General features: G+C 44.6%; 1 protein-coding gene across 2 annotated transcripts; it reads left to right on the forward strand.

Annotated features, from left to right (window-relative positions):
* LOC128075978 (exocyst complex component 1-like) lies at window positions 1-24,830 on the forward strand. Of its 2 annotated transcripts, none has more exons than XM_052673203.1 (18): window positions 1-190; window positions 2,873-3,040; window positions 4,055-4,182; window positions 7,911-8,070; window positions 8,714-8,907; window positions 10,941-11,168; window positions 11,946-12,078; window positions 12,838-12,947; window positions 13,095-13,244; window positions 13,860-13,953; window positions 18,174-18,292; window positions 18,688-18,798; window positions 19,121-19,176; window positions 19,614-19,854; window positions 20,594-20,777; window positions 20,961-21,160; window positions 23,185-23,379; window positions 23,576-24,830. In XM_052673203.1, exons 2-18 carry the CDS (start codon window positions 2,917-2,919, stop codon window positions 23,729-23,731), a joined length of 2,583 nt encoding a protein of 860 aa, XP_052529163.1. In that variant the 5' UTR covers window positions 1-190; window positions 2,873-2,916; the 3' UTR covers window positions 23,732-24,830. The 2 variants fall into 2 exon arrangements, with proteins under 2 accessions (XP_052529163.1, XP_052529162.1); XM_052673202.1 differs by lacking the exon at window positions 1-190 and adding an exon at window positions 1,013-1,154.
* Window positions 24,831-24,987: the final 157 nt, after the last annotated feature.

A 24,987-nucleotide genomic window follows, 5' to 3' on the forward strand; every position in this document is an offset into this window, starting at 1 on the left:
CAGGTCTAGAGTATTCCTTTCTCAGGCTGTGGCCATGGGGTACTCCAGGGATTAGGCAAACACTGAGCTCTCTTTTTTTCTGAAACGCTGCCACCAAAAGAACACACCAGGTTTCCTCCCCACTGGAGCACCACAGAGGATGGATGGAAGAATCAGCCTTTCCAAAGGGACCCTGAAAGTGGTTCTTCAGGTATCATTTGCTGCTCTACAGCTAGACATTGGGACTGCTTCTGCACGTCTCTTTCCAGATTCTTATTCCTGGCTCTAGATGCTCTCTGGATTATTGCTTTTGGCTCCTTGAGCATGGACCTTAGTTTTTTCCAGGCTAACATCTGCATCAATGCCTTCTCCAAATGCCTTCCCTCTCTTGGCTTCAACAGGACCTGACTTAGAATGAGAGGCACTGACTTTAAGTTGATCTGGGGGAGGATCAGGTTGGATGTCAGGAAAAGTTTATTCTCAGAAGCAGTGGTGAGGTACTGGCAGTGGAGTCACCACCACTGGAGTTGTTACAGAAAATGACAGCTATAGCATTGAGTGACATGGCTAGTGGGCATGGTGGTGATGGGTTGATGCCTGGACCAGATGATCTAAGAGGTCTTTTCCAACCTTAATGATTCTATGACTCTGTGTGTTACTTCATATTCAAGCACATGCCAAGAATGCAGCATGAAGCTTCCGTTATGCTTAAAGTTAAATCATGAATTTCTGTCATGTCTTGACCAATGAAGACACGTAATGTGCCATTAGCATTGTGGCTGGTTCCTAAATCTTCTTCAAGTTTCTGTGACCTTTTGTTGAAGGAGGAAGAATTAGGAGACAAAGAGCTGAACTGCATCTGTTCCTCATCTGGCACTTCGACTTAACAGAGAAGCAAAATGGAAATGGAGGGCCATTTTGCTTTGCTTTGCTTTTAGTCAAAAAGACTTCACCACCAGCTGCTCTGATGCTTTGCTTGCACCTGCTTTCTGCAGATCTTGACATTTGCATGAGTGATTTCCTGCCCTGACCTCAAGCTACCCGCTCATGGGCTTCACTCAGGTTTTTCAGGCTTCCTGTTTTTCTCTTCAAGCTTTCATTTTACCAGCAGTTTCCTGTTCTAAGACTCCTTTGCGACTGAAATCCCACAGTTCATCCTCAGCAAGACGTGGCCGGTAAATTCTTTGAACAATTTTCCTTTCACTAACCATCTCCTCTCTTCTGCCAGCTGCCTGGATGGGCAATGTCAGCCTCAGTGCAAATCTCCAGGTTTCACCAAGATTTTAAGTATTTCTGGTGCTCTGTAGGAAATGGGGGTTAAGTGGCTTGGCCACAGAGTATGTAACTATTCAGTTACATTGGTGGAAAGGACTGTACTTTCTGCATCAGGGTATCAGCCAGCAGCGAGCCCTCCATTGCTTTGGCTTTCAATCAGTTGCCTTCAGCTGCCACTCAAGTGCTATTATAAATGTGTTAGTGAGCTTAAAAGCACCAGGGTTGGGTCTGGAGCTGCCATCCCTGTCTCTGGAGGTCAATGCCATCAGAGAGGTTGGAAAATTGATGGGGATTGAGGAAACAAGAAAACATCCAAGAGGGATTGCATTCAAAGAGATGCTGCAGCAATAGAATTATTTTAGCAGCAAATTCTCCCTCTCTCTCTCTCTCTCTCTCTCTCTCTCTCTCTCTCTTTCTCTATCTAGCTCCTTTTTTTTTTTTTTTTTTGGTCACAGCCACAGAAGAAAAGGGTTTTAATAATTGCGGATGTGATTTCAAGCTTGCTGACTCTGGCTGAGCTGAAATCCCCATCAGTAAGGAAGGGAGTTATTGGAGGTTCCATTTGTTTCAATTTATCACCAAGCAACTCAGAAATTTTGGTAGCAGTGAGTTTTCTGAATATGACTGTTTTCCTGCAGGCTGTCATTTATTCCTAATTCTTACCAAAATATTTGCATTAAGTGTAACTTTTTAGCCGTAGCCACTGTGTTTATTTTCTCACCACCAATTCAAGGAACATAATATAACTGCTGCTTATTTCCCCATGTTTATACAGACATGAATTGACACCTCCTCCCTGATAGTGGGGAGGAATACAGCTCCAAGAGTTTTAGGTCTGATAAAAATTACCAGGCCATGAATTGCTTTTAGCTATTATTCTGTTTGTCTGCCCATGGACAAAGTCCTGTGGCTCAAGATGCTATGATGACTTGGAACAAAGGAGTTTTCTTTTTGAAGAATTATCTCTTGTATTTTCTTATGGAAGTGCTTAGCTATCCAGTGCACAGTATATCAGAGCAAATAGCTGTTGGCTGCTCTGGAACTTTGCAGTTCTATTCATTTTTAAATGCTGCTTTGACCATCCTTAGTCCTTGGAAATGTTGATATATCCAAGCTCCAATGTGCTATACAGCAACTCTCAGAGCAGATGTAATTTGGATGGCTTCCCACTTCAGCAGGGCCATGTATGGGAGCAGCCTGCCCTGGTACATATCCTGGTTGGAATAGAGTTATTCCTGATAAATACACATATAGCAGATGAGTAATAGGTCTTTGTGTCATTCGCTTTTGTCAGTGAATGAATATGTTGGGCAATGTTCTGGAGCATGGGGAAATGTGAGTTTTATAGTCTTTTTTTCCAGAATGAATTAAACATATACCTTACATTTAATGCATACCTCCCAAGTGATGGTTTGAACAGGGATACAATTTCACTGTGTGCAGGATGCACAGCAGTGTCCTGCTTGCTCTAGAGCGAACTTCTCAAGTTTATAACATTACTTAACACTCATGTTGTCTGCAAAACAGAGACTTATCCAGGAAATTAGTGTAGGGGGAATGTATCTCACCAATGTGCCAGGAGATGTGGGAATCAGCTCTCTGCCTTTTTTCCTTCCAGGAGGAACCACGAGCACAGTAGAGCCATTGCATGCACATCTCACCATGGCTTCTCTTTGGAGCTCACTGGAAAAAGAGGTGTTCAACCCACAGAACAAGAAGCTGCTGGAAGCCATTAGTGTCTGGAAGACGGGGAAGAAGAAGAAGATGTCCATTCTCTGTGTAGTGGGTAAGGACCCCGGTGTGATAAGAGACAGGCTGAGCTGCAAGCCCTGGGTGGTTTAATGGAGCTCTCCCTCCATCAACAAAAGATTACTTTTATTGCCATTTGAATAAAATCTGTTATTAGAGCTCAGCAACAAACATTTTCTAACACAACATCTCCTGTTGTCCATGCATGCATTTCTGGTTGCGTCATCACTCTACAGCACCTAAGAGTGGTTAGCATAGAATTTTTTTGCGTGCAGGGAAGATACTTACTTGCCCACAAGCTTCTAGATAGCACAGCCATCTACTATAGGATTACTTTCCAACACCATTGGCCACAGTGTTTGGTCTAAATGACATATTTTAATTCCTTCTGTAACCATTGGAGGGCAGGAGGAATATCTTCAAGGTATGATTCAGCCACACTACAAGCATCATCCAAAAACCATGTGTTACCCATGTAACAGTCCATGTCTCCCTCCTGAAGATATCTGGATCAGATGGGAGATCTAAATCATAGCCAGACTGAGTGAATCCAACCCAGATGAACCAAGATAAGATTGTGAGCTAATTTGTATTGGAACTGATTTTTATGGGAGCACAGGTTTTCATCTTAGCACAGGTTTTACTCGAATAAGGCAGTGATTTTGGACCCTGTGGTAGGGACTGCAACATGGCATGTAACCACTATAAATCCTAATGAAATAGGGTAACACGTTCCTATCACCTGTGGACTTGCTGGAATATTACTTATGTGTTACACACAGCACCATGGCCAGATTTACAACTTCTAGAAATTACTGGGAATCTCTCCATTGGATTCAAAGTACTCTGGCTTAGTCCCCAGAGAGAACTTCCAGTTTGTAAAATGTTCAATCAAAAGCCTTGTAGCATATCTCCATACTGCATTCATGGAAGCCAGAATGCACGATCAGTGTCTGTCTGTGCTCTCACATTGTGCAGTTGTGTAGTGGGCTTATAATAACACTGTGAGGATTTGTTCTTTTTCTTTTTTTTTCCTGTCCCTCATTGTCAGTGGATGCCTTTAGGCCAATGCAGCCGTTTCTGGTGAAGGTCAAGGTAGACCGAGCAGAGCAGTACAAGATGGCATACAGGTGGCCTTTAGCAGAGCTGAAGCTCGTGGATGGAAAAAGTCTTGATCAGGTAAGAATGATTTTCCTTTTGTGATGAAGAACAGAACTGATCATAGGGGAGAGAAATGAGTATGAAACTAGAGAGACGCGTGCCAGGACCCATAGGGAGGTTTAGGTCCTTTGTCCATTCATTTGAATGTAGAAAAGAGCAGCGAGAGGGTCTCTTACCTAATCTAGGAGTGATACTAATTTGGGGGAAATAACCTCCATAGAAAGAAATCTCAAAGCCCTCTGCCTTCCCTCTCAGCCATTTCCCAGAGTATGGTGAGCTCAGGCCTCTCTATCTGTGCATGGTTCCTCCATTCTGCCTTGGGATTTCTTGTTCTCCTCTTTCATGGAGATATATGTGCCAAGGAGTCTGAGGCTGAGATGATGTCCTCCCTCCTGAGTCATCCTCTCTTTTTGTTGGGAAAAATCAGGCTAGTTAAATCCTCAAGTAAGGTGAGCAATGAATTGTTGACCATTGCATTGACAGTTTCCAACCAAATGAATGGGAAACTGCCCTGGAACTGTAATCCCAGGGGGGGCATCTCCTGAAGCTCTTTGCAGCAGCATCAAGCCTAAAGAGACAGCTGCAGTGCTTTTGCTGGATCGCCAGCACTTGCAGAAAAGGTACTCAGACTTATCTGTTGATTTATGTTGACAAAGGATCTTGACAAACATTTGCATGGAGTGTTTAAAGATGAAGTGGAGACATCTACAGAGTATTATAGGGAGCTGGAGCACGCATGAGTCTGTGCTTTCAGGGGGACATGAAGATTTTTTTGAAAAGGAAGAATGGACAAGATATTCCCTTTCTACTGCTAGAGCTGGCAGAGTGTTGTTAAAGTTATTAAAATTAGGTTTTTTTTATTAATGTGAATGTTCCAGGAGCCTTGCTGCAGTGCCTGGGTCTTCACAAGCATAGAAATAAATAAGAAAAAGAGCAGCTTTCCAGTTCTATATCCAGGGCAAATAAAGTACATCTGCACAGTTTGTCTGAAAGGCAAATAACACATGCAGGTTTGCAGGGCATCTTGATCCTGTGGTTAAAACTGACCTGATATTTCCAATGTCTTATATCTCCCTGTGCATGAAATAATACATGCTGTCATCCTGTCTAATGTGCTTTGGCTGCTGAGGAGTGAGTTAGAAGATACCTCCCGGATTGCCAGTCCTTTCCCCTTTACAAGATAAATGGATTGTACCCTATTTTACAGCCGTTGTGTATTTTTCAGTCACTTCCTACTGGGAGGCAAATCAAGAACTTGTTTGCCCTGATAGCTAAAGCCTTCTTATGACTTAGATTCCTAGATTCCTGCCCACAGCATCCCATTCCTAGTGCTGCACCAGTCCTTTAGATCACACAGCTCTTTTCCTCTGCAGATGTAATTTTAGATTGCAGTCACCTTTCCTATAAACCTTCCTTTGAAAAGATGAGAGGCAAAGGCCTTAAGTTGTGCCAGGGGAGGCTCAGGTTGGATATTAGGGAAAATTTCTTCTCAGAAAGAGTGGTGGGCAGTGGAACAGGCTGCCCAGGTGGGTTATGAAGTCACTTTCCCTGGAGATGACCAAGAAAAGGGTCGAAGTCAAAAGGGCTGACAATAGCAGGACTAGGGGAAATGGATCCAAGTTGAAGGAGGGAAGATTTAGGTTGGATGTTAGGGGGAAGTTCTTTACAAGGAGAGTAGTTAGGCTCTGGAACGGGCTGCCCAGGGAGGTTGTGGATGCCTCGTCCTTGGACGTGTTCAAGGCCAGGTTGGACGGGGTCCTGGGCAACCTGATCTGAATGTGTGTTTGGTGGCCCTGCTAGGCAGGGGGGTTGGAACTACGTGATCCTTGAGGTCCCTTCCAACCCGGGTGATTCTGTGATTCTGTGAAGTGGCACTGAGGGACCTGGTGTAGTGCAGTCACAGGCATGGATTGATGGTTGGATAGACAGTCTTAGTGTATCTCTCCAGTCTTAATGATTCTATGATTCCTGTGGGCAGGCTAAGCAGAACAACCTCATATTCTCCTCTTCTGTGTTGACTCCTCTACTCCATCCATCAGGACTGGAGCCCTCTTCTTTACCTCTCATAGGCTGAATTCAACTTTCTTCAGCACTGGCAACCAGAATTGACCCTGTTATTACCAGAATAGGAAGCACTGCCAAGATGAAGCTGCTGCACAAGTGCCCACGGTACCACATGGGGGTGACAGCAAGATCCTCACTGCAGCCCAGTGCTGAAATCAGCACAGACTTTGCACAGTGCATGACTTGGCAGGTCCATAAGAATGCAGATGTGGATTTTCTGTCTGGCAGCACTGACCCCAGCCCATGGTTCTGATGCTCAGAGCATACAGCAGAGCTTGGTTATCTGTCTGCTCTGCTGTGCTGGGATCCCTGGCACCAGCAAAATCCTGACATTGCAAGTCCAGAGATGCTGAAATCTACAGCTCCCTTGACCAAAACAGTATTAATATTTATGAAGCGATTAACGGCTGTCTCCCTGCTTTAGTAGCTCCTCATAAGGCACGCTATAAACCACGCATGCTGTAAATCCCCCCCAGACATCACTGCTCTGCATCGTTGCAGGGGCTGCTGCAGAGCATTGCAGGGTGTGAAATACTGCCGCAAGGTGTTTAGAAAGCAACTATTAAACATTGTGGGACTGTGTGAATCCTCACAGATTCTGTGCCTGTTATGATGTTTAGTACCAGTAATTACAAGCATAGCTTCTGAGTTCTCCAGCAGATGGGACCAGGTTGTGCTAAGAGCTAATGAGACAGAGCAGGAAGGAATTTCTTTCTGTGGGATGGTTTCTAGTTTAGCAATCACCCTCATTCTCTCTACACGCATATATCCTGCAGAGGCAAATAAAACCTCCTGAATGGCTGTAGTTCTTCATCTATAAGACTACATCCACCGGGAATACATACAGGGATATTGACCCTTATGTGGATGAAAACCACGTGGAGAAGTGCTAGGGGTGCTCTTCTTCCAGCAACAAGTAAAAATGCTCCCACGGTCACTATGATGTGGAAGAGCATTGCTTTCTGATCACACATCTGTCCATTTAGTAAGGAGAACGTACAATTCAAAAGCTGGCCTTGAAGGGTTAGTCCTGCCCTTCCTGGAAGGACAGAAGGTCATTGGGAGATATGAGGTGAAGTGTGCAGGAACCATTAGAAAATCAGGGACAGCAGGTCCTTCAAGGGTTGTTAAACAAAGTGCTGTGGGTACAACCTCAGTGAGTTGCTAGGTCATGGGCTGCTGGAGGCTGCCAGGCAGTCCTGAAGGCAATACAATGCTGGCCTTGGGCTTTGAATGCTTTTCTCCCAAGCATCTGCTGGTGGCCGCTGTCAAAATTCATCAGTGTTAATCCACCAAAACCTGCAGTAAGAGGTGAGAGATTTATGCAATATGAAAATAAATCAGTGTGCTGCTGCAGTATACCAGGGCTGGTTGACTGCCCGGTCTGACTATTCTGAGTGTCTCGGTATCCTTTTCCAGGGTCAGAACTACTATGCATGCTGTTATTTCAGTGCTTTTATGATGCCTGTGACTATTTGCAAAGTGCCTCAGCATACAGTGGTGTCAGAACATCCAGTGGTAGATTCCATGAGTCTGTGATTCCGTATGCATTTTTCCTCCTAGCGCACAAGGTGTTTCACAACATTCAGTACTGTCGTTAAAATGGACTATAACCTGTGTTAAGTGTACATCATGAAGTAAATGGCGTCTAATTGATGAAGTAATTAATTATTTACATGTAGGTGAACTTGGATTTTGACCTGCAGTTTGATAAGATTTACAAGTGGACTGCTAGCAGCTTTGATGAGAAGAAGACCTTTATCAGATGCTTGTGGAAGCTGAACCACCGATTTCTCTCCAGTGCTATCACATTTGTGAATGTCCACTCCTATTCAGTGGAAGGTAATTCATTTATTTGTCACATGAAGAGCACTGATTTTTGTTTGTTTTTTTCATCATCATCACTATACACCTCTATCATTGATCCTTGCATGCTTTTGGCTTCTAGTGATTTTGGATGGCCTCTCAAAGATGCTGCCTTGCAGTCTGAGTTGGGTAAAATGAGCAGTAAAGTGCTACTAGCAACAGCCCAGGGGGAGACTGGCTGCCTACCTCGCAACATTCCCCAGCAGGACATCAAGAAATACAGGCACAAACATCAATTTTAGTATACAATCCACAATCCACAATCCATACAGATCCACTATCTGCACAGTTGACAGAAATAAGTCTATTCACCCCTGAAATTTGTTTCAAATTTGTATAGCATCAATACATTCTTACACAGAGTCCTAGAGAAGTGAGCAAGGAAAAACTACAGCCAGAACTGAACTAAACGTCAGATGTCCATTTTTTCCCTTAGGAAGTTGGTTTTCCTTTATCTCATCCATGGGACTTTCCTTATTCTATGTTGCTATGTTATTCTAGTAGAATGAGACCACTGGATTCATGTCATTGAGGTCTCACAAGTCCAATCTGGTGTTACAAATGACAACAGAGCTAATGGCATAATCACAGATATCCACATCTTCTCTTGTCCATGCAGGGAGACAAGGGCTGCAGGAGGACAGGAGGGACACTGTGAAGACTGAGAACCAGGAGGAACTCAGCGTGTACCAGGAGATGACACCAAAGGAAGCTGCTGATGTCTTGAAGCTAATGGAGGAGCATGAGCCCCTTGTAAACAACTCCATAGCCTTTGCAGAGAAGCTAAGCAGGGATCTTCATGTGCTCGATGAGGTGAGGGACAAGGGCTGTGATTCAACAGAAAAAAAGGTTCCTAGCCTGCAGGAGCACTGGGTTGGGTCACTGGGTATTGACAACTCCTTCATTTGCTAGAAGTGCTCAGCCCAAAAGTCATCTTGATGTCTCACACAGAAGTCAGAAGGATGGCTGTGGTGCACAATGAACAAGCCACAGAATCACAGAGTGTCTTAGGTTGGAAAGGACCTCGAAGACCATCCAGTTCCACCCCCCTGCCATAGATAGGGTTACCATCCACTGGATCGGGGACCAGGGTCCCATCCAATCTGGCCTTGAGCACCTCCAGGGATGGGGTGCTGCTCAGAGGCCTCACCACCCTCTGAGTGAAGAATTTCCTCCTGGTTGAGGAAATATTCTGAAACATACTAGGAGCCACAAACTCTAAACTCAACCTCCTTCAGCTCCAGTAGCTGCTGTATTCCCAATTTGTGTCTCTGTATGACTTATGCTTGGAAAGTTAAGTAGTTAATCTGGAAAATGGAACTCCTGATGTCTGTTCCTGCTTGCTCTCCTACAGGCACTTTGTGCCTCCATTTCCCAGCTGTAAAATACACTGCGAGGGCAGTTAATAAAACGCTGTTAAGCTCTTTGAGATGAAAGGCACTGTTGAATACATTACTTTAATGCCCTCTAATGAATAAACATTGCTGATTTTTAATACAAATTAATTACTGAGATGTTTCTATTTCTAAAGCTTAATCTATGATATTGAGGGTAATTAATACCAGCAAGTTAGGCTAGCACATGCATATATTTAAACATTTTTTCCCCCACATCCCAGTGATAACACCTTGTGTTTTCCTTCCAGCACTAATCAGCCTCTGCTAGCCCAGCTCTTCTGGGGACTGTGAAACACTGTACCTACTTTCAGAGAGCTCTTATCAGCTTCGGGGGGAAGGAGAGCACGGCTGGGCATCTGGGAGGCCTAATTCTCACATATAGAGTATCCCTATATACCCCTGGGATCCCAGCAATGTTGTTTGCTGTCCAGCAGGAGCATGGTACCACTGCTCAAGTGAAGATGCTCCACAGGCCCTTGTGCCAGCAGTGCTACCATGATGCTCTGCCACCCCCTGCAGCTCAATTAAGCTCTAATGAGATAATCCAAAGGCAAAGTGGTGTCAGGATGGCAGGAGGGTTATGGATGGGATTGAGGAGCATTTAATACTATGTGAACATCCCTGGTGTGCAGCTAGAAGGCAGCAGTCTGGCAGCAGGACTGTTTGCTCCCTTGTAGATCCTGCACATTGTTGTTGCTTTCTGAGTAGTATCAAGATCCAGCAAGCCCCACTTTCAAGATCCAGGTGGAGGCTTCAGAATGGCTTACACGCATTCCAGGAACACTTCTGTGATGCTCCAACTTCTTGCATGTGCCATTTCTATACCGGGAGCTCATCTTTATCCCAGTAGCAATGCAATAGGAGTTTGAAGTAGAAAAACCCCTTGATACAATAATTATAGATGCTCAACTGCATCTGTGCACATTTCCTGTGCAGGAAATCTGTTTTCAGACATATTCCTAAATCAGTGCGAGGGTAGGCAACCTGATTCAGAAGGACAAGACTTTGCTTCTCTCCTTCCTAGCATTTCCACCAGAAAGCTGAGTGTGGGGAGTACTCAAGGTTGCGGATGCTTCTGTTGCTGGTCATCATTTAATAAGAAAAAAACATCCGATAATTGAAATATTTGAAAAGATATTTTCCTTTAAAAGTCTTACTGATGGAGAGAAAAATAGCAGTTTCCCGTGCTTGTGTCCTTGATATCCTGCATGGTACTTGGGTCTTGAAAATGACGCAATTAACTTTTGGAAGTGGTTAATGATTAGTGGAGCTTAACAGCAACAATTAACACATGGTTGCATCTCTACCATCCATTGAGAGACTTCTGGAGGCAAACAGTGCCTTCAGTTCCTATACTCGAGACATGCTTGTGCACATGCACATATCCATTAGGGTTTTAGGCTCTGAGCTGGTGCTGACACTGAAGCCCTCTGTTTCTCCTTTTCCCAGGCCAACCTGCAAGCCATCATCTCTTCTGAGAAGCAGGTGACACAGCTGATGAGCTTCATTGATGAGGCACTGGCAGAGGTGGCCAGAGTGGAGGAGACCTTGCAGGTCTACGATGAGCTGCTAGGAAGCGTGAAGCAGCAGATGGACCACATCCACCAGGAGAACTCCTTGCTGCATCACATCACATCTAACAAGGCCAAGCTGATGGATGAGATTCTTTTCCTCACAGTATGTGGGTTTGCGATGTCTTCTAGTTGAATCTATTACAGAAACTCTCCAAGAACCCCAAACACTCTGAAAACTGTAGCTATAGAACTTCTCTGGCCTAGAAATGAGGGACATTATTCTGATAAAATAGGGACAACCACTCTACTGAGATGGACTGCCCCAGTGTTGGAGGAGTTCAAGGCCAGGCTAGATGGGAGCCTGATCTAGTGGCTGGCAATCCTGTCCACAGCAGAGGATTGGAGCTGGATGATCTTTAAGGTCTCCTCCCATCCAACACATTCTATGATCCTATGACTTCAGGTAGGCTGCAGCAATAGTGGTGCACAGTGCTCCTATTGTGATCCAGTGCTTTTGAGGCTCCCCCAAAAGTCCTTTTCATGGGCAAGGTGAACCTAGCCCTGTGTACTGCCATATGAAAAGCAAATTACTTACAAAAGTAGTGTACCAAAAATGCTGGAACTAGGATGTAATAGTGTAGCTAGTCCTCACTTTCACCTCGATACCACTGACATTTTTATTTCTTAGCTGCTGCAGTCTTCTTAGTGCTTCCTTTCTCCCTCCTTGCACTTTGCTGCCACCAGAGTTGCCAGCCGTTTTGAAACCCGTATTGGGACGCTTTTGATGGGAACAGAGCAGCAGGCTTCTTGATGGACAAATGCAGCTAGGGAGCTGAAGGCAGCAGCACTTGGTTCTTTGAAGCCAACAGCTTTCCAGGTGGGCTGGAAGGGATGACAAGCTGGATGTGCTTGCACCTGCTCTCTTCTGGCTTCTTTTCAGACCCACCTTGACCTTGGCAAGGAGCACTGCGAGGCCCTGAGCTGTGCAGATCTTTCCAGCCCCAGTGGAGTGGAAGCCTGTATTGCTGCAGCAGAGGCATTATCTGCCTGCATGAACATCCAGATACAGTCTGGTAGGGCAAGGAGAGATTTATGTCTGCAGAGAGCAGGAACATCAGCTTATCTCTGTGTGCTTTGCTTTTTCACCTGGTGAGAAGTGGGAGGGAGATTGGCTTAATTCCTACAGGAACCCAATCCGTGCTGCCAGTGGCAGAGCTGGTGCACCTATGCTATACCAGCAGGTCTGCAGACATCTATTACTGGGCTCAGACACTAGTTGGTCCAGTTATTACTAAATTTAAGGCAATCTCAATGGTAAGCTTTAGTATGGTTCTTCTGAATACCTGGATGTAAGACATCATTGTGTTCCATCTGTGTGCAACAGGTCAACTGCTCTGTTTTGTAAAAAAATTGGTGGAAAGATTTAGAAATTTTAGTATCTTGGGGTAACCCAGTAGTCCATACCTGAGCGTGGAAAAATGACCATTCCTTGTAGCAATATCCACTGGATAAGTGGTGGAAAGCTGTTAGGTACAGGACTTGGTCTGAGCATGAAACTCCATACCTTTTTTTTCTGGAGAGGCTGGGTTTTGTCCTTGACCATGCCCAGCTGATCAACAATTTGTAATTCTGTTCTTAAATTTTCACTCCCTGCTTGTGTCTTTTTGTGTGGTAACACAGCAAACCTTCCCTTTGTTGCTTTTGCGTTGGGGGGTTGCATTTGTCCCAGAACTTGAAGACCACTTATACATGTCAGTGCGTTGAGTGATGTTGGTCTGCAGCTGCAGCTCACACCACTCCATGCAACAACACCTCTTCTGTTTCACCTCAAGGTTATCGGAAGCTACAGGCTGTGGCTGAGCAGCTGATCATGTTTGAAACACTCAAGCAGAATTTCGAAAACCGTTTCATCGGTCACGTTACGAACATCTTTGAGCAGCAGGTGGGCTTCACTCTTCACACAGCAGCTTAAAGTTGTTGCTTCTCAAACATATTCAGGACTGACAATCCAAGAATTATGAAGCAATTATTTTCCAGAGCTTTTCAAGGCTCTTCCACTCAGTACTTTCTGCCATTCCCTTTGCTTTAGGGCAGTGCTCAGATTCCTGCTCTCACACAGCCTGTGGACAAGCTGTCTGCACCAAGCCACAGACTCCAGCACGAGGAGCTGGTGCCCTACACCCCACTCATGGCCTGGCTGAGGAATGCCAGCCCCGTGCTATTCTGTGACCTCCCCAAGGTATGGCTGAAATACTGATATAATACAGCAAACCAGTATCAAATCAATCAAATGGCTTCACTCATGGTGGGAGCTTGGTTTCTCCAAACCCATCCTGCCTGTTAGCTCCCAGCAACTGGTACTTCTGGGAAAGAATCCACTCAGTTTGTCCACTTGATTCTAAGTACACTTGTGCTTAACAGAAAGTAGTCCCATATGGACTTGGTAATAGATACTGTATTTAAGAAAAATGTTTGAAATTCCAGAATTTAGTCTTTTTTCTTGTCGTCTGTCGTTCTTCTATCAAATGTGCATGATAACAATGAAATTAGTGTAGCACACCCTGTGTTTCATTCAACCATGCTTTAGTTGTAGGGTTCTGGGAAGCCCTTCAAGTCCTTGACATCATCTGTTAATATGGACTTTGTTAAGTGAATGAGAGGGTTCTTTGTACATCATTGAGGTTTGGTTTTCATTTTTCATGCTGGTTCTTGCTTTTCCAAAGGCCTTACACACTGAGATCAGCAGGTCTGTTTCAGTTTCCATCTGCTGACTTTTGCTTTAGAAAATATCTGAAGAAAAAGCTCTGAAATGGGAGCTGTTCTGAAAATCCATGAATCTATTTTGTCTTTCCAGGTCTATGCCCAGAACCTCAGCAGACTATATGATAAAGAAATCAAAGCCTTTTTTGAACAGGCCAAAATCCTCCTGGTAGGAAGAAGAAAGGGAAGTAAGTGATTTTCAAATATGTTCTTTGTGCTGCTAAGTAGTGATTTATTTGCAATCATCCCTCATCACGGGTGTTCCTGTGCCATGAATTTACCTTCTCCTCTATGAGTCTGCAGCTGGCAGGATGCGACTAAGCTGGCTCTGGTTTGCACCAGGCAGCCTTTATGTGAACAGTAGCCCTATGTATTATTCAGCTTCCCAGGGCTGTAGCTTCTGTGTATCTTCCTTTTTCAGGGCTCATAAATGATGCGTGAGTGGCTAAGATATGCCACGACAGAATCATAGAATGACTTGTGTTGGAAGGGGCCTCAAAGACCATCCAGTACCAATCCCCTGCCAAGAACGTCTAACGTCCTAAGTCATTAGCAAGGGGGGTGTAGGGGTGCCCAGCTAATGCCTGGTCTATATTTCATGCAAGTATAACTGCTCAGACACTTTTCGCTGCAAAGGGATGGCACCAAGCCTCTCCCTAAAGACACGAGTGTATTCATAGCAATATTACTGAGAACAAAATGATTTCACAGCGAGCCAACTGTGGGGCTCTGTTGTCCCAGGGTGATCATTTCAACAGAAAAGCTTGCATCTGACTCAAAATATTCCAGTCAGGTTTTTCTGAAGATAAAAAGAGAAACTGATCTGTCTCCTCTGGAAGTTTTTGATTACACAGAAATCACATTTTCCTTCAGAAAAACAAAGCACTGTAATGGAAAGTTCCATGCCAGTTTGGCCCAGCTTGAATGTCAAAACCTGCTTCACATGCTATGTTTAGTCCATCAGAGCACTTGCAGTCTTCTTCCAGCTCTACACCTACTCCATCACTTGTCTCCAGGCCCAGGAGACATACCATGCACGTTGGCTAGAGCTGGAGGTCAAAGCCTGGGGAAGGAAAGAGAGCTGCTGGCTGAAGGAGCCAGCCAAGGGCTCTGTCTCCCTGCAGTGGTATGACCAACTGCAGTCCTCCCAGGGTGACCTCAGCGCATTGAGGTGATGAGGAACTTGTCCCAGGCTTGATACTGCATTCCTGTGCCTTGAAGCACTCGGCATTGCTCTGGTCTGCATCGCTGACAGCAGTTTCCATTTGGCAATAGCGGACCCAGCTGCTAGTTCTGCTCAGTCCCCCTCCTGTGCCTTAATACATCCCTAATGCCTCTCAGTCCAGGCTGCAACATCCAGATGCCGGACAGTGGTAAAAATAGGAGGTTGTGGTAAGGTGGAGGTCGGTCTCTTCTACCATGAAACTGATAGAAAGAGAGTTAATGGCTTTAAATTGCACTAGGAGAGGTTTAGGCTGGATATTAGGGAAAATTTCTCCTCACGTGGAGTCAGTGGCACAGGCTGCCAAGGGGGAGGTGGTGGAGTCACCTTTCCTGGAGGTGTTCAAGAAAAGGGTTGATGTGGCACTGAGGGACATGATCAGTGGGCACGTGGGAATGGATTGATGGCTGATGGACAAGATGATCTTAGAGGTCCTTTCCAATCTTAATCATTCTATGATTTTCTCACATGCTCAGATACTAATCCGTAAGTAAAGTTTTCCATTTTGACATCTTGCAAGAAACAGAGAAAATGAATACCTAAAGGAAAACTTTTTGCAGTCACCAGAAACCTATTTTTCCGTGCCAATCTATGGAGCCAAGAGAGAAACAATTATCACTAGACTGAAGAAAAACAATCCACACCAACCTGCTCCCAAAAGACCCCGACCAACCAAATGCAAAAAAGATCAAGAACTATCCAGCAGAAAAAGAATAACATGATAAAAAGCATTAAAACACAAGATGTATGGTGAAAGTCAATAGGACATCACTATTCTCCTTGTAATTTAAAAGCAGGATAACAGGCAATAAAATCAGAGGGACAGTCTGCAAACTGCTGGTGGAAAATAATTGGTGTGCAACGCTGTTAACCTGCTGTACTTATTGCTGTGAACTGTCACTGATGCTAGAGGACATAGGAAAGCCTATAGCCAGAAGATAACAGGAAAATAAAATGAGTCTGTAGTAATCATCCCAGGATAACCCTGAGATATGGATTTTTTGAAAAAGGAGAGCCTTTCATACGAGCTGTAAAGAAAGACAATTTTGCAACAGGTCTCTTGCAATCTACTCTGTCATCCTGATCATTCCTCCAGGAAGCCTGGCAGATGGGCTTTAGAGCCATACAGTGGCTAGTGTTGGAGGTGCCTTGAAGATCACCTAGCTCTGAGCCCCTGCCTGGCAGGGTTGCCAACCACTTGATCAGTCTGAAAGAAAATAACTGAAAGAAGATAATTTTCCTATCACACCCTGCACTCCTCAATGCATGGACACAGTGTTTCCTGGGGAAATGTGCTCTTTCTTGCTTAAAAACAGGAATTCCTGATTAGAGATAACGAACATATAGGCAGCAAGCAGCCCAGGGAATTGGTAGTGGGAAAGCAAACTGCTCTGTGGTTTCTAAGATAATGTGGCCAAGCCCTATTTCCTGAAGAAGAGCGATTGCTTTCATTTAAATAGAAGCAAATAACCAAGATTATATACAGGATAGAAAGGCTCTGGTGCCTATCTACAAAGTGATTAAGGGGCTCTGAATGGGACTTCAATCCTGTTGGGAAGCAGGAAAAAATCAACTCCCTTTTGTCTCCTAGGCATTAAATGGGGAATACTGCAGATGCAAAGATGGCCTGGCTATTAAAGAGGCCCTCTATGAAGTCAAATTTGTTGAAAAAAAGCAGAGGGCATGTGTTGGAGCCTGCCTAATAACCTTTCGGGAATGTGGGATCAGTTATCTGCTTTCAATACTTTGACCTACTAGCCCCATAAAGCAGGAGTTATTAAAGTACCAGGAGAAACTCCAGTGTGAAACCCACTTAAACAAGGGAAAGCCATGTGGATGTCTACAACCCTGTTACTGCAGTCATATATCTGTGTAACTGTTTTGTATATATTTATATATATATATACATATATTCCAAAGGTGACATTGCTTCTGCCTTCTTAGAGGTATTGCTAATGTCAAGTTTGGGGATTCTCAGTTTTCAATCCAAATTGGCTTGCTCTAGCTTTCACTGTCCCTTTCTTTTGCTCGTCTCTAGGGTGGTTTCCCTGCCTTGTAAGGGAATATTTGTGTTGATCACTTCTAAATATACCACCTGATGATTTGCGGTCTTGTTTTAGTATTTGGAGGGAATTTAGAAGGCAAACCCCAAGCTCTTTATAATTAATTGCGACTCACTAATTAAATCTTCTCATTTCCTCATTCCCTTTTCCACACTAAAGCTCATAGACTTGTAAATCTCTTTCCTATTTGCTGAGGGAAGATATTTTTTCCTGGTTTTGCCACTTTCCAGCGAGTGAAATGATCACCTCCCATTGCGTAAGGGTAGGAAAAGGATTATGAGGCAGCTCATTAATTTTCCCCATGGTTTTTGCAAGGCTGAGGTGATGAGCAGTCGTATCATCTCTCATTCTTGCTCACCGTGTAGGACATCTGACAAATCCTTTCCAAAGGTAAAAGCCCTGCAGGTATTGGCTCAAATAAGGATATTTCAGATATTACAGAAAATCAAGAGCTGGCCTGAGCTACCCAGGACCGCTGGGGATAGTGGAATGAAACCAACTTTTAGAATTAATTAGAAAATACTCAGGACATTTTGCTATTCATTTCCTCCATTGAATTTAATTACGGTTTTGATGCACACTTCAAATAAATTTTTCAACTTCTCTTCCACTTAGACCAGGCAGCCAAAGAAAATGCTGTGATAAAAACTGGTAGTGTTTGAAATGTGTATGAATTTCCAGATGAACATTCATGATTGTGAAAAGCAACTTGCTGAAAAAGCCAACTGTCCTCTCCAGGGATATTTTATGACCAGCAATTTACAATCAAAATACGAAACAAACATTTCTCCTGCTACTCCTGCAGGCTTTTCTGCCAATTTATGCTCTTACTTCCCAAGATTTTTCATTCTCCAGACCTCAAGAGTCGGTACTAAGCCCTTCATAGCAAAAGGGAGATGTTCACAGGGAAGCAAGAAGAAATTAATGAAAGTGAAACAGATGAGAAGGTAGATTTTAAAAAAGGAAAAAGAAGAATAAAACTGCGTATCTTAATCTGACAAAAATCTGATAGGAAAAGACCAAATTAGACAAAAAATTGGGATAAAAAAAACATTTAGTTCATTAAAGTGATCAGAAGCACTGAGATGTTCAATCATCCACCAATGTGCTATGCATGTTGCAGGTCTCCAGGAAGGCTTGGAGAAGCCAACAGGGATGGGGAGTAGACAGAACCCACGGTGGAGCCTCCCAGGGAGCAGAGAAGATCAGGAGGACACGCTGAACAAAGGCAACGTCATCAAGGTAAGGAGGTGAACTCTTCTAAACGGCTCACATGTTCCACGGGGACTGTGCCCAGTGCTGCACCCATCCCCAGGGAGCTGATGGAGTCACTGTTCTTGGAGGCGTTAAAGCAATGTGGAGATGTGGCACTGAGGGACATAGGCTAGTGGGCAATACTGCCTGTATGTGGATGATTGAACTAGATGATGTTAGAGGTCTTTTCTAACCTTAATGATTCTAGGATCCCAGGGTTCTTTCTCCAGCACTATGCACCTGAAGCTGAAGCAGAGATATTCTGCTCCACTGACTTCTCTCCGTGTGGTGGCATAGATTCCACTTCAGGTGGACATGGACATCTGTCTCAGTGTACAATGTTTTAGAAGGGATTTCTAACATGCCTGATGGTTTCTAAGCAGACCTTGCAGCAAGTGCTGAGAGAGCTGCGACCCCTTTGCATCGCAGAGCAGCTGTTCATTGAAAAATTCTTCCAGCTGAGGCAGAACTCTGCAGAGCTGCAGGTGCTGGAGGTAAGCTATGTCCTCACCGGACCCACAAACCAGTCTTCGCTGCAGGTTAATGCAAGACCCAGCAGGCACAGTGGAATGGCTCTTACCTTGTTAAAGGTCAACATACGTGAGCAATCCTGTGCTCCTGTCCTCCAGCAGTAGTCAGTGGCATCAGGATTCAGTAGATCAAGATCCCCTGAGGGACAAGGAGAATTGAATTTAATCAGTGGCTTCAGGAAAATCATAGCATAGCAGCACTTTTGCTGAAATGAAACCCAGATCTCAAGCTTTCATCTGGGAGAAGGGGATAAAATCATTTCTTCTATCTCATTCTTTATTACAGGAAGAAGGAAGCACTGCAGCTCCAGAGGATCCTGCTTGTGCCAAGCCTCCGAGCCAGTATGTGGGTGATGAGATTCATTGCTCTGGTGTGGGCATGGGACAGGGACTGCTCAACAATGGATAGATGGATTTTTGTTGTCACTGTTGGCTGCATAAGGGTGGTCAGGAAAGTGAGGATTCATGGGAAAGCACTGCATTTTGACCAGTTTTAGTTCCTTATTAGCAAGGTTGTAAACTGAAAACATACTATGAAACCAATCTTTGAAAAAATGCCAGCATAAAAACACAAAAAATCTTCCTTTGAACATCAAAATGGGACATTTCTATGTCCTCCCCTAGGCAGAGCTGTGGAAGAGCTGAAGGCTGACCAAAGCAAAAACATGCTGTGATACAGAAGGCAGCATTTTTTATTCCTTTAGCTTTGCCCATTTCTTTCCAGCTGGCCACAGTGCCAATGTCCCTCCCTGTTTAATTGCATACTTTTTCTTCTCAAGACCAGAGGAACAGACAGCCCAGCTGCTGAGTGAGATCTTCAGTTCTCTGGACCCAGAGCTGAGATGTTTTCTAGATGTCTGCAGTAAGGCCCACCCATTCAGCTGCCTGCAGATCCTGGTTACTTTGAATGACTGCATCTTTGAGATGTGGGGGAAGACTTCAGCTCTCCCCTCATCCTTCCTCAACACTGTTCTGGGCAACATGCTGCTCCTGGCCAAGAGCAGCTTCAACAAATGCATTGTGAGTGTTGGTAAAAGTCAGTTAAATAGAAATGAGTGATGTTTGACCTCCTCCATGATCTTTTGAACTTCTGACAAGAGCTCTTCTGAAGGCAGCGCTGGTTTATAGCAAACAGGGTTCTGGCTCTATGGTTTTGAGTGAACTTAGCCCCTCATCATTTGTTTGAGAGAAGTGGGGCACCATAAACTAAAAGGACACAAGTGTCTCCTCTTATCAGGGTGAGTAAACTGCAGGGGTTTTCCCTATGTAGAGTTCTTGGAAGGCTGTCGTAATACAGGCAGCATGTCAAATTGTTCTCTCCTATGGGCACAGCCAGGGACAAGCACTAGGGAGGAGAGTGTGGAATGAACTGATCAGAATTGGCTGAGAAACCTGGGCCTGAGTATAATGAGGTCAAGGGAAGATGTGTTGACGTCAAGGGCATTTCTGCCGGGAGCTGGAGTAGCAAGTCTGCTCCTAATTTTGAGGAGTGCACAAAATAGCAGCGGGGTTTTGCTCTTGGGGCTGTGGGTGTATGTGAGATGGCAGACTGTGTCCAAGCAAGGAACCACCTCCAGAAAACAAGGAGTGTCCTCCTATAGACATTCATGAAGACAGTCTGTTGCAGCAGGCCCAGATCTGTAAACAGAGAAAGCAGCACACAACTGTCTGCTTTGCTTGCTTTCTGGCCTTTGTCTTAACCTGCTGTAGGACGATCATGTCACACCTGAGCATGTGGTGTCCTGTGTATTGCTGCCAGGGGACTTTGTGCAAAGAGATTGAGGAAGCAAAGGTGCCCAGCAAGATGAAGGTTGGGATCCTGCCCTCTGTGAGCCGCTTTGAGGAGTTTGTGAATTTCTCGGAGGCGGTGTTCAGGACGGCTCAGCGCAGAGCAGAGTTGGACAAGGCACACCTCAGATTGGCTGACAGCGTCTTCAACAGCAGTGAGTACCAAGATTGGTAGCATCCATACAGCTGCGGCTGTATGAGTCACCTGCCACCAGCTGAGCCAGCAGAGCAGGGTGCATGCAGACTGCCTGCATGGACCAGTGCTTCTGTGTCTCTCATCCCTCCTGACCCATCGTGTAGGGTCTTCTCTCCATACCCAATTTGTCCCTTTTTTAAAGTCAATAGCTTGTCCTCAGCAAACCTGAAGGTGAACACAGATATGGTCATGATGGAAAATTTCCACCACGTTCACTGCTTCCTGTGCCAAAAGAAGATCCAGTGCCTGGAGGGCAAGAAGAAAGAAGCCAAGCAAAGGTATAGTGAGCACATGGAGAAATATGTCATCAGGTCCCTGGGCCAGCCACTGGAAAAACTCAATGTGAGTATAGAATAATTTCACCCTTGCCCAAATCTCAAAGGGTCACTGCACTCCCAAAATTTATGCATCCACTGAGAAGGGTCCTAAGGAGAGAAATAAACAAAGAAAATCTAGAAAACAGGATGCAATGGAGGTTGTTTGCAACAAAGATTAGTAAGGGTTTAAAAAATATAGTTTTAAGATATGCATTATAAGATTAAGGGAGCAACTCATCTATGACCACAATAAACAGTACAGGAAGTCATGAGCTGAAATTCCCACGCCTTCTCTGACCACTTACTGCTGATTCTTGTGGTACAGCTCAGTGCCAGCTTCCCTTGGAAGAACAAGGGACCAGCAGAGGCCAGCTCTGAAGTCCCTCTGCAACTCATGGCCGTGGTGCAAGGCACTGTTGTGCTCCTGCTCTGGGTTGCGTGCCTCTGTCTGGCAGATGCTAGTTTCTTTTTTTACACGGCTGCCTGGACCAATAAGTCTAGCCCAGCCTCATGCTTCCTGAATGGCTGCTTTGTTAACTGAGCTAAAAGCATACAGCTTTGCTAACTCAGGCATCCCCCCTCCTCTGAGACAGCAGCTGCTCCCAAGACCCATCCTTGCTCTGCTCCTCCTCAACCTGCTCACCGACCTAAAACATCTCTATTTGAATTATTTATTGAGCCTGTTCCTTTCAATTTGTTTCCAGTCTTTGCTGTCAAACACCTTGTAGGTTTGACTGAATGATCTGTTTGGCATCTCGTGCTACCTTCAGCGCTGATATGTCGATACCTTCAAATACTTCCTCTCTGAGGGAAAATACAATTTCATTGCTCAAAGTAAAGTGAGGGTGCTTTGTGCACTGCTCAGACATTCAGCACAGCTATCTCTTGCAGCCTATGTAGCACATCAGGCTTGAGCTTGATTCACTAACACTGCAAAGACACCTATGTAATCTAGGATCAAATGCCTGTTTGTGAAAAGAATTCATGTTTAGGAATCTCTTTTCTCCTGAAAATCCTTATGACTTAGTGAATTTCTCCACTACAAACTGCAGCAGAGATACTTGAGGCAGCATACAGCTTATTGAGCGTATTATAGATTAAAGGAAGAGTTGATAGTGCTCTTTTTAGCTTTTATTTGGCCAGATTTGAAATCTTGGCTCTAGCTGTGGGACCCAAGAAGGTAACTATGAAGACATAAGAAGACGTGAATTGTATAGCAGAATGGTGAGAAAACAAATTTTGGGGAAAAAAAAATGAAAAGTTCCAGCTAGATAGGGAAAAAAAACAACCAACAACAAACACTATGAGGATAATAAAACATTGAAAAAATCTGTCCTGGGAGGTGTAACAGCCTATTCTTGAAGATTCTTAAAATCTACCTTGAGAAATGCCCAAGGCATCCTGATCTAAAGTCAGTGGTGATCCTGCTTTCAGCAGGGTGTTGAACTAGAGATCTCCAGAGGTCCCAATGGGTTCCATGTTGACAAAAGCGCAGGTAGAAAAACCTGTATTGCACTGAGCAAGCTGATATTTTGAGAAGTTCCACTGCTCCTGGAAACTAGCTGAGGTCTGTATTATTTTGGGTTGGCATAGCCCTGATCTCTTAGAAGCAGCAGCCATGCTCCTGGTTGGATATATGATCCTTTTGAAACACCTCCCTGTGCACCAGCCTTTCCTGTTTCCACACAGTATAGACTGGAAGAACTGAGAAAACTGGAGTTTGCTTTACACTTCAGCAGATTTTCAGATCCCTACCCCATTCATCTCAAAACCTTTCTGGCGAGCAAAGCTGTATGAAGTCCCAAGGAGCACAAGTGATTTTTCAGCAATCCCATTGCTCCACAGTAGTGGAAGGACCTAGGAATCCTACGTGCTGAGCAGGGAGGAAAGGTAGAACAGATGAAATTCCCTAAAGCTTTCCCAATGAGACAAGCAATCTCTTTGTTTCCGCTCAAAGAGAGGGAACTGAGGAGAGCAGCCAGGCCCCAGCCCTGACACAGAAGTCCATCTTAGGGCACCTCATCAACTGATGCCTCCTTGCATTTCCAGCACTTCTTTGAAGGGTTGAAAGCTCGTGTTGCTCAGGGGGTGAAAGAAGAGGAGATCAGTTTCCAGCTGGCCTACAGCAAGCAAGAGCTGAGGAAAGTCATTGAAAGATACCCTGGCAAGGAAGTAAAAAGAGCCCTTGAGATCCTCTACAGAAAAATCCACAAGTGTCTTTCCCCAGAGGAAAACCTTTTTCCGGTAACTGCAGTGTGATCTGTGTCTGATGCTATGATCTTCTGGGGGAATCCAGGGCTACAACACAGTGTCTTCTGGTGATGAAATGCCTTAGTACCTTATTACTGCTGTGCCCTACCTTAGTGTGGCAGAGCATGCATGGCTTACTCTTCTGCCTTCATGTATAGCTATCATAGGCTGATGTTCTGCTTTTCCCTAGGTTGTGTGGCATGCTATGGAGCAGGAGCTGCTACGCCAGTACCGAGAATTTGAAGATCTGATCCAACGCTGCTATGTGGGGTCAGGGATCACCATGGAATTCACTATGGAGGATTTGCTAAGCTACTTCAACTCCATCACTCTGTCCAGCATGTAGAGGAAGATGTTCATGGAGAACAGCTCAGGGATCCTCTGCAGCTGCACCTGTAGGAAGCTAAACTCAAATGTAAAACCCTTCCCAGCCTGGAATTTGATATATTGAGCTCCACCTCAGAAATCATTGTTCATCTAATGAAAAAAAACTCCCAAACCTCAAATTTCCACCAAAGCTAGCACCACTGCTGCACCTCTTCAACAAACTACTGCCCAGTACCACATATAGCTGAACACTGAGAGTCATCTCTGCAGGAATTCTCTTCTTTTTATTCACCCTCAGATTTTACTCTGAACCCATGCTGAAGCACAAGGGTCTCAATGCACCAAGCTACCCCTGTGTGCGCAGGGTTGTTATATCCACAGGTCAGAACATGCACACTCACTCTACGCTGGGAGTGGAGAAAATGCTACTGTTTTAGTTTCCCAGGGAAATTGGTTTGTCAACAAAGGTCTCTTCCTACCCCATTTTATTTTGAAACCTTCCATTAGAATGTTACAGTTTAATGTTATATTTTTGTTTTTAAAAAATATGGCATTTACATAATTCTTGCATCCTATCTTGATCTGGAGGCCAACAAATTATCCATACTTATCTGTAAAATACTAAAGACCTTGAACTGCTTGGTTCAATGCAAAGTGTCAGTCAAAGCAAATAAAAGCACTGATCACACTATTTGGATGGTCTGATTTCAAAGAACCCTCCTCAACATCAGAACAGGTAGGGACCATTTTCTAGCCCAGATGTCAGTCTCCTTTTCCATGCAGTCTTCTGCAGTGAAACCAACCCCTCTCCCTCCCCTGACCAGGATGACCTTGTCCATTCTTACAAATGGCACTTGTCCTGTGAATCAGACCATCTGATGTAGTTCTAATGAATCTGGATGCATATCATTATCATGCAGGTCTGCAGTGGCACATGGTCAGGATCCAGGACAAGGTGCATTGCCATGCAGAGGAACATCATGGCCTGTGCTAGAGACCGACAACATGTTATCACTCAGTAAGTTTTAAGGCCCAGAGCTGAGCTTCCATTGGCTCCTGGACCCGTAGATGTGGGTGGAGGTCCTGGAACTGTTAAAGGCTATTAGTGCCCTCAAAGACTGTCTTTAATAAAAAAAAAAAAAAGGATTTTTCACTTGCTAGTGAAGGTTGGTAAGTCCATCTACCTATGTTTGTCTCTCTGTCTGCCAGCCAGTCCCACTATTGGACTGTTGAACCTCTCGATCATGCCATCTGGAGTAGAAAGCAGAGCAGAAA

This window comes from Tympanuchus pallidicinctus, unplaced genomic scaffold (genome assembly GCF_026119805.1).
Source record: "Tympanuchus pallidicinctus isolate F22 unplaced genomic scaffold, pur_lepc_1.0 scaffold13, whole genome shotgun sequence".
In the NCBI taxonomy this organism is placed as follows: domain Eukaryota; kingdom Metazoa; phylum Chordata; class Aves; order Galliformes; family Phasianidae; genus Tympanuchus; species Tympanuchus pallidicinctus.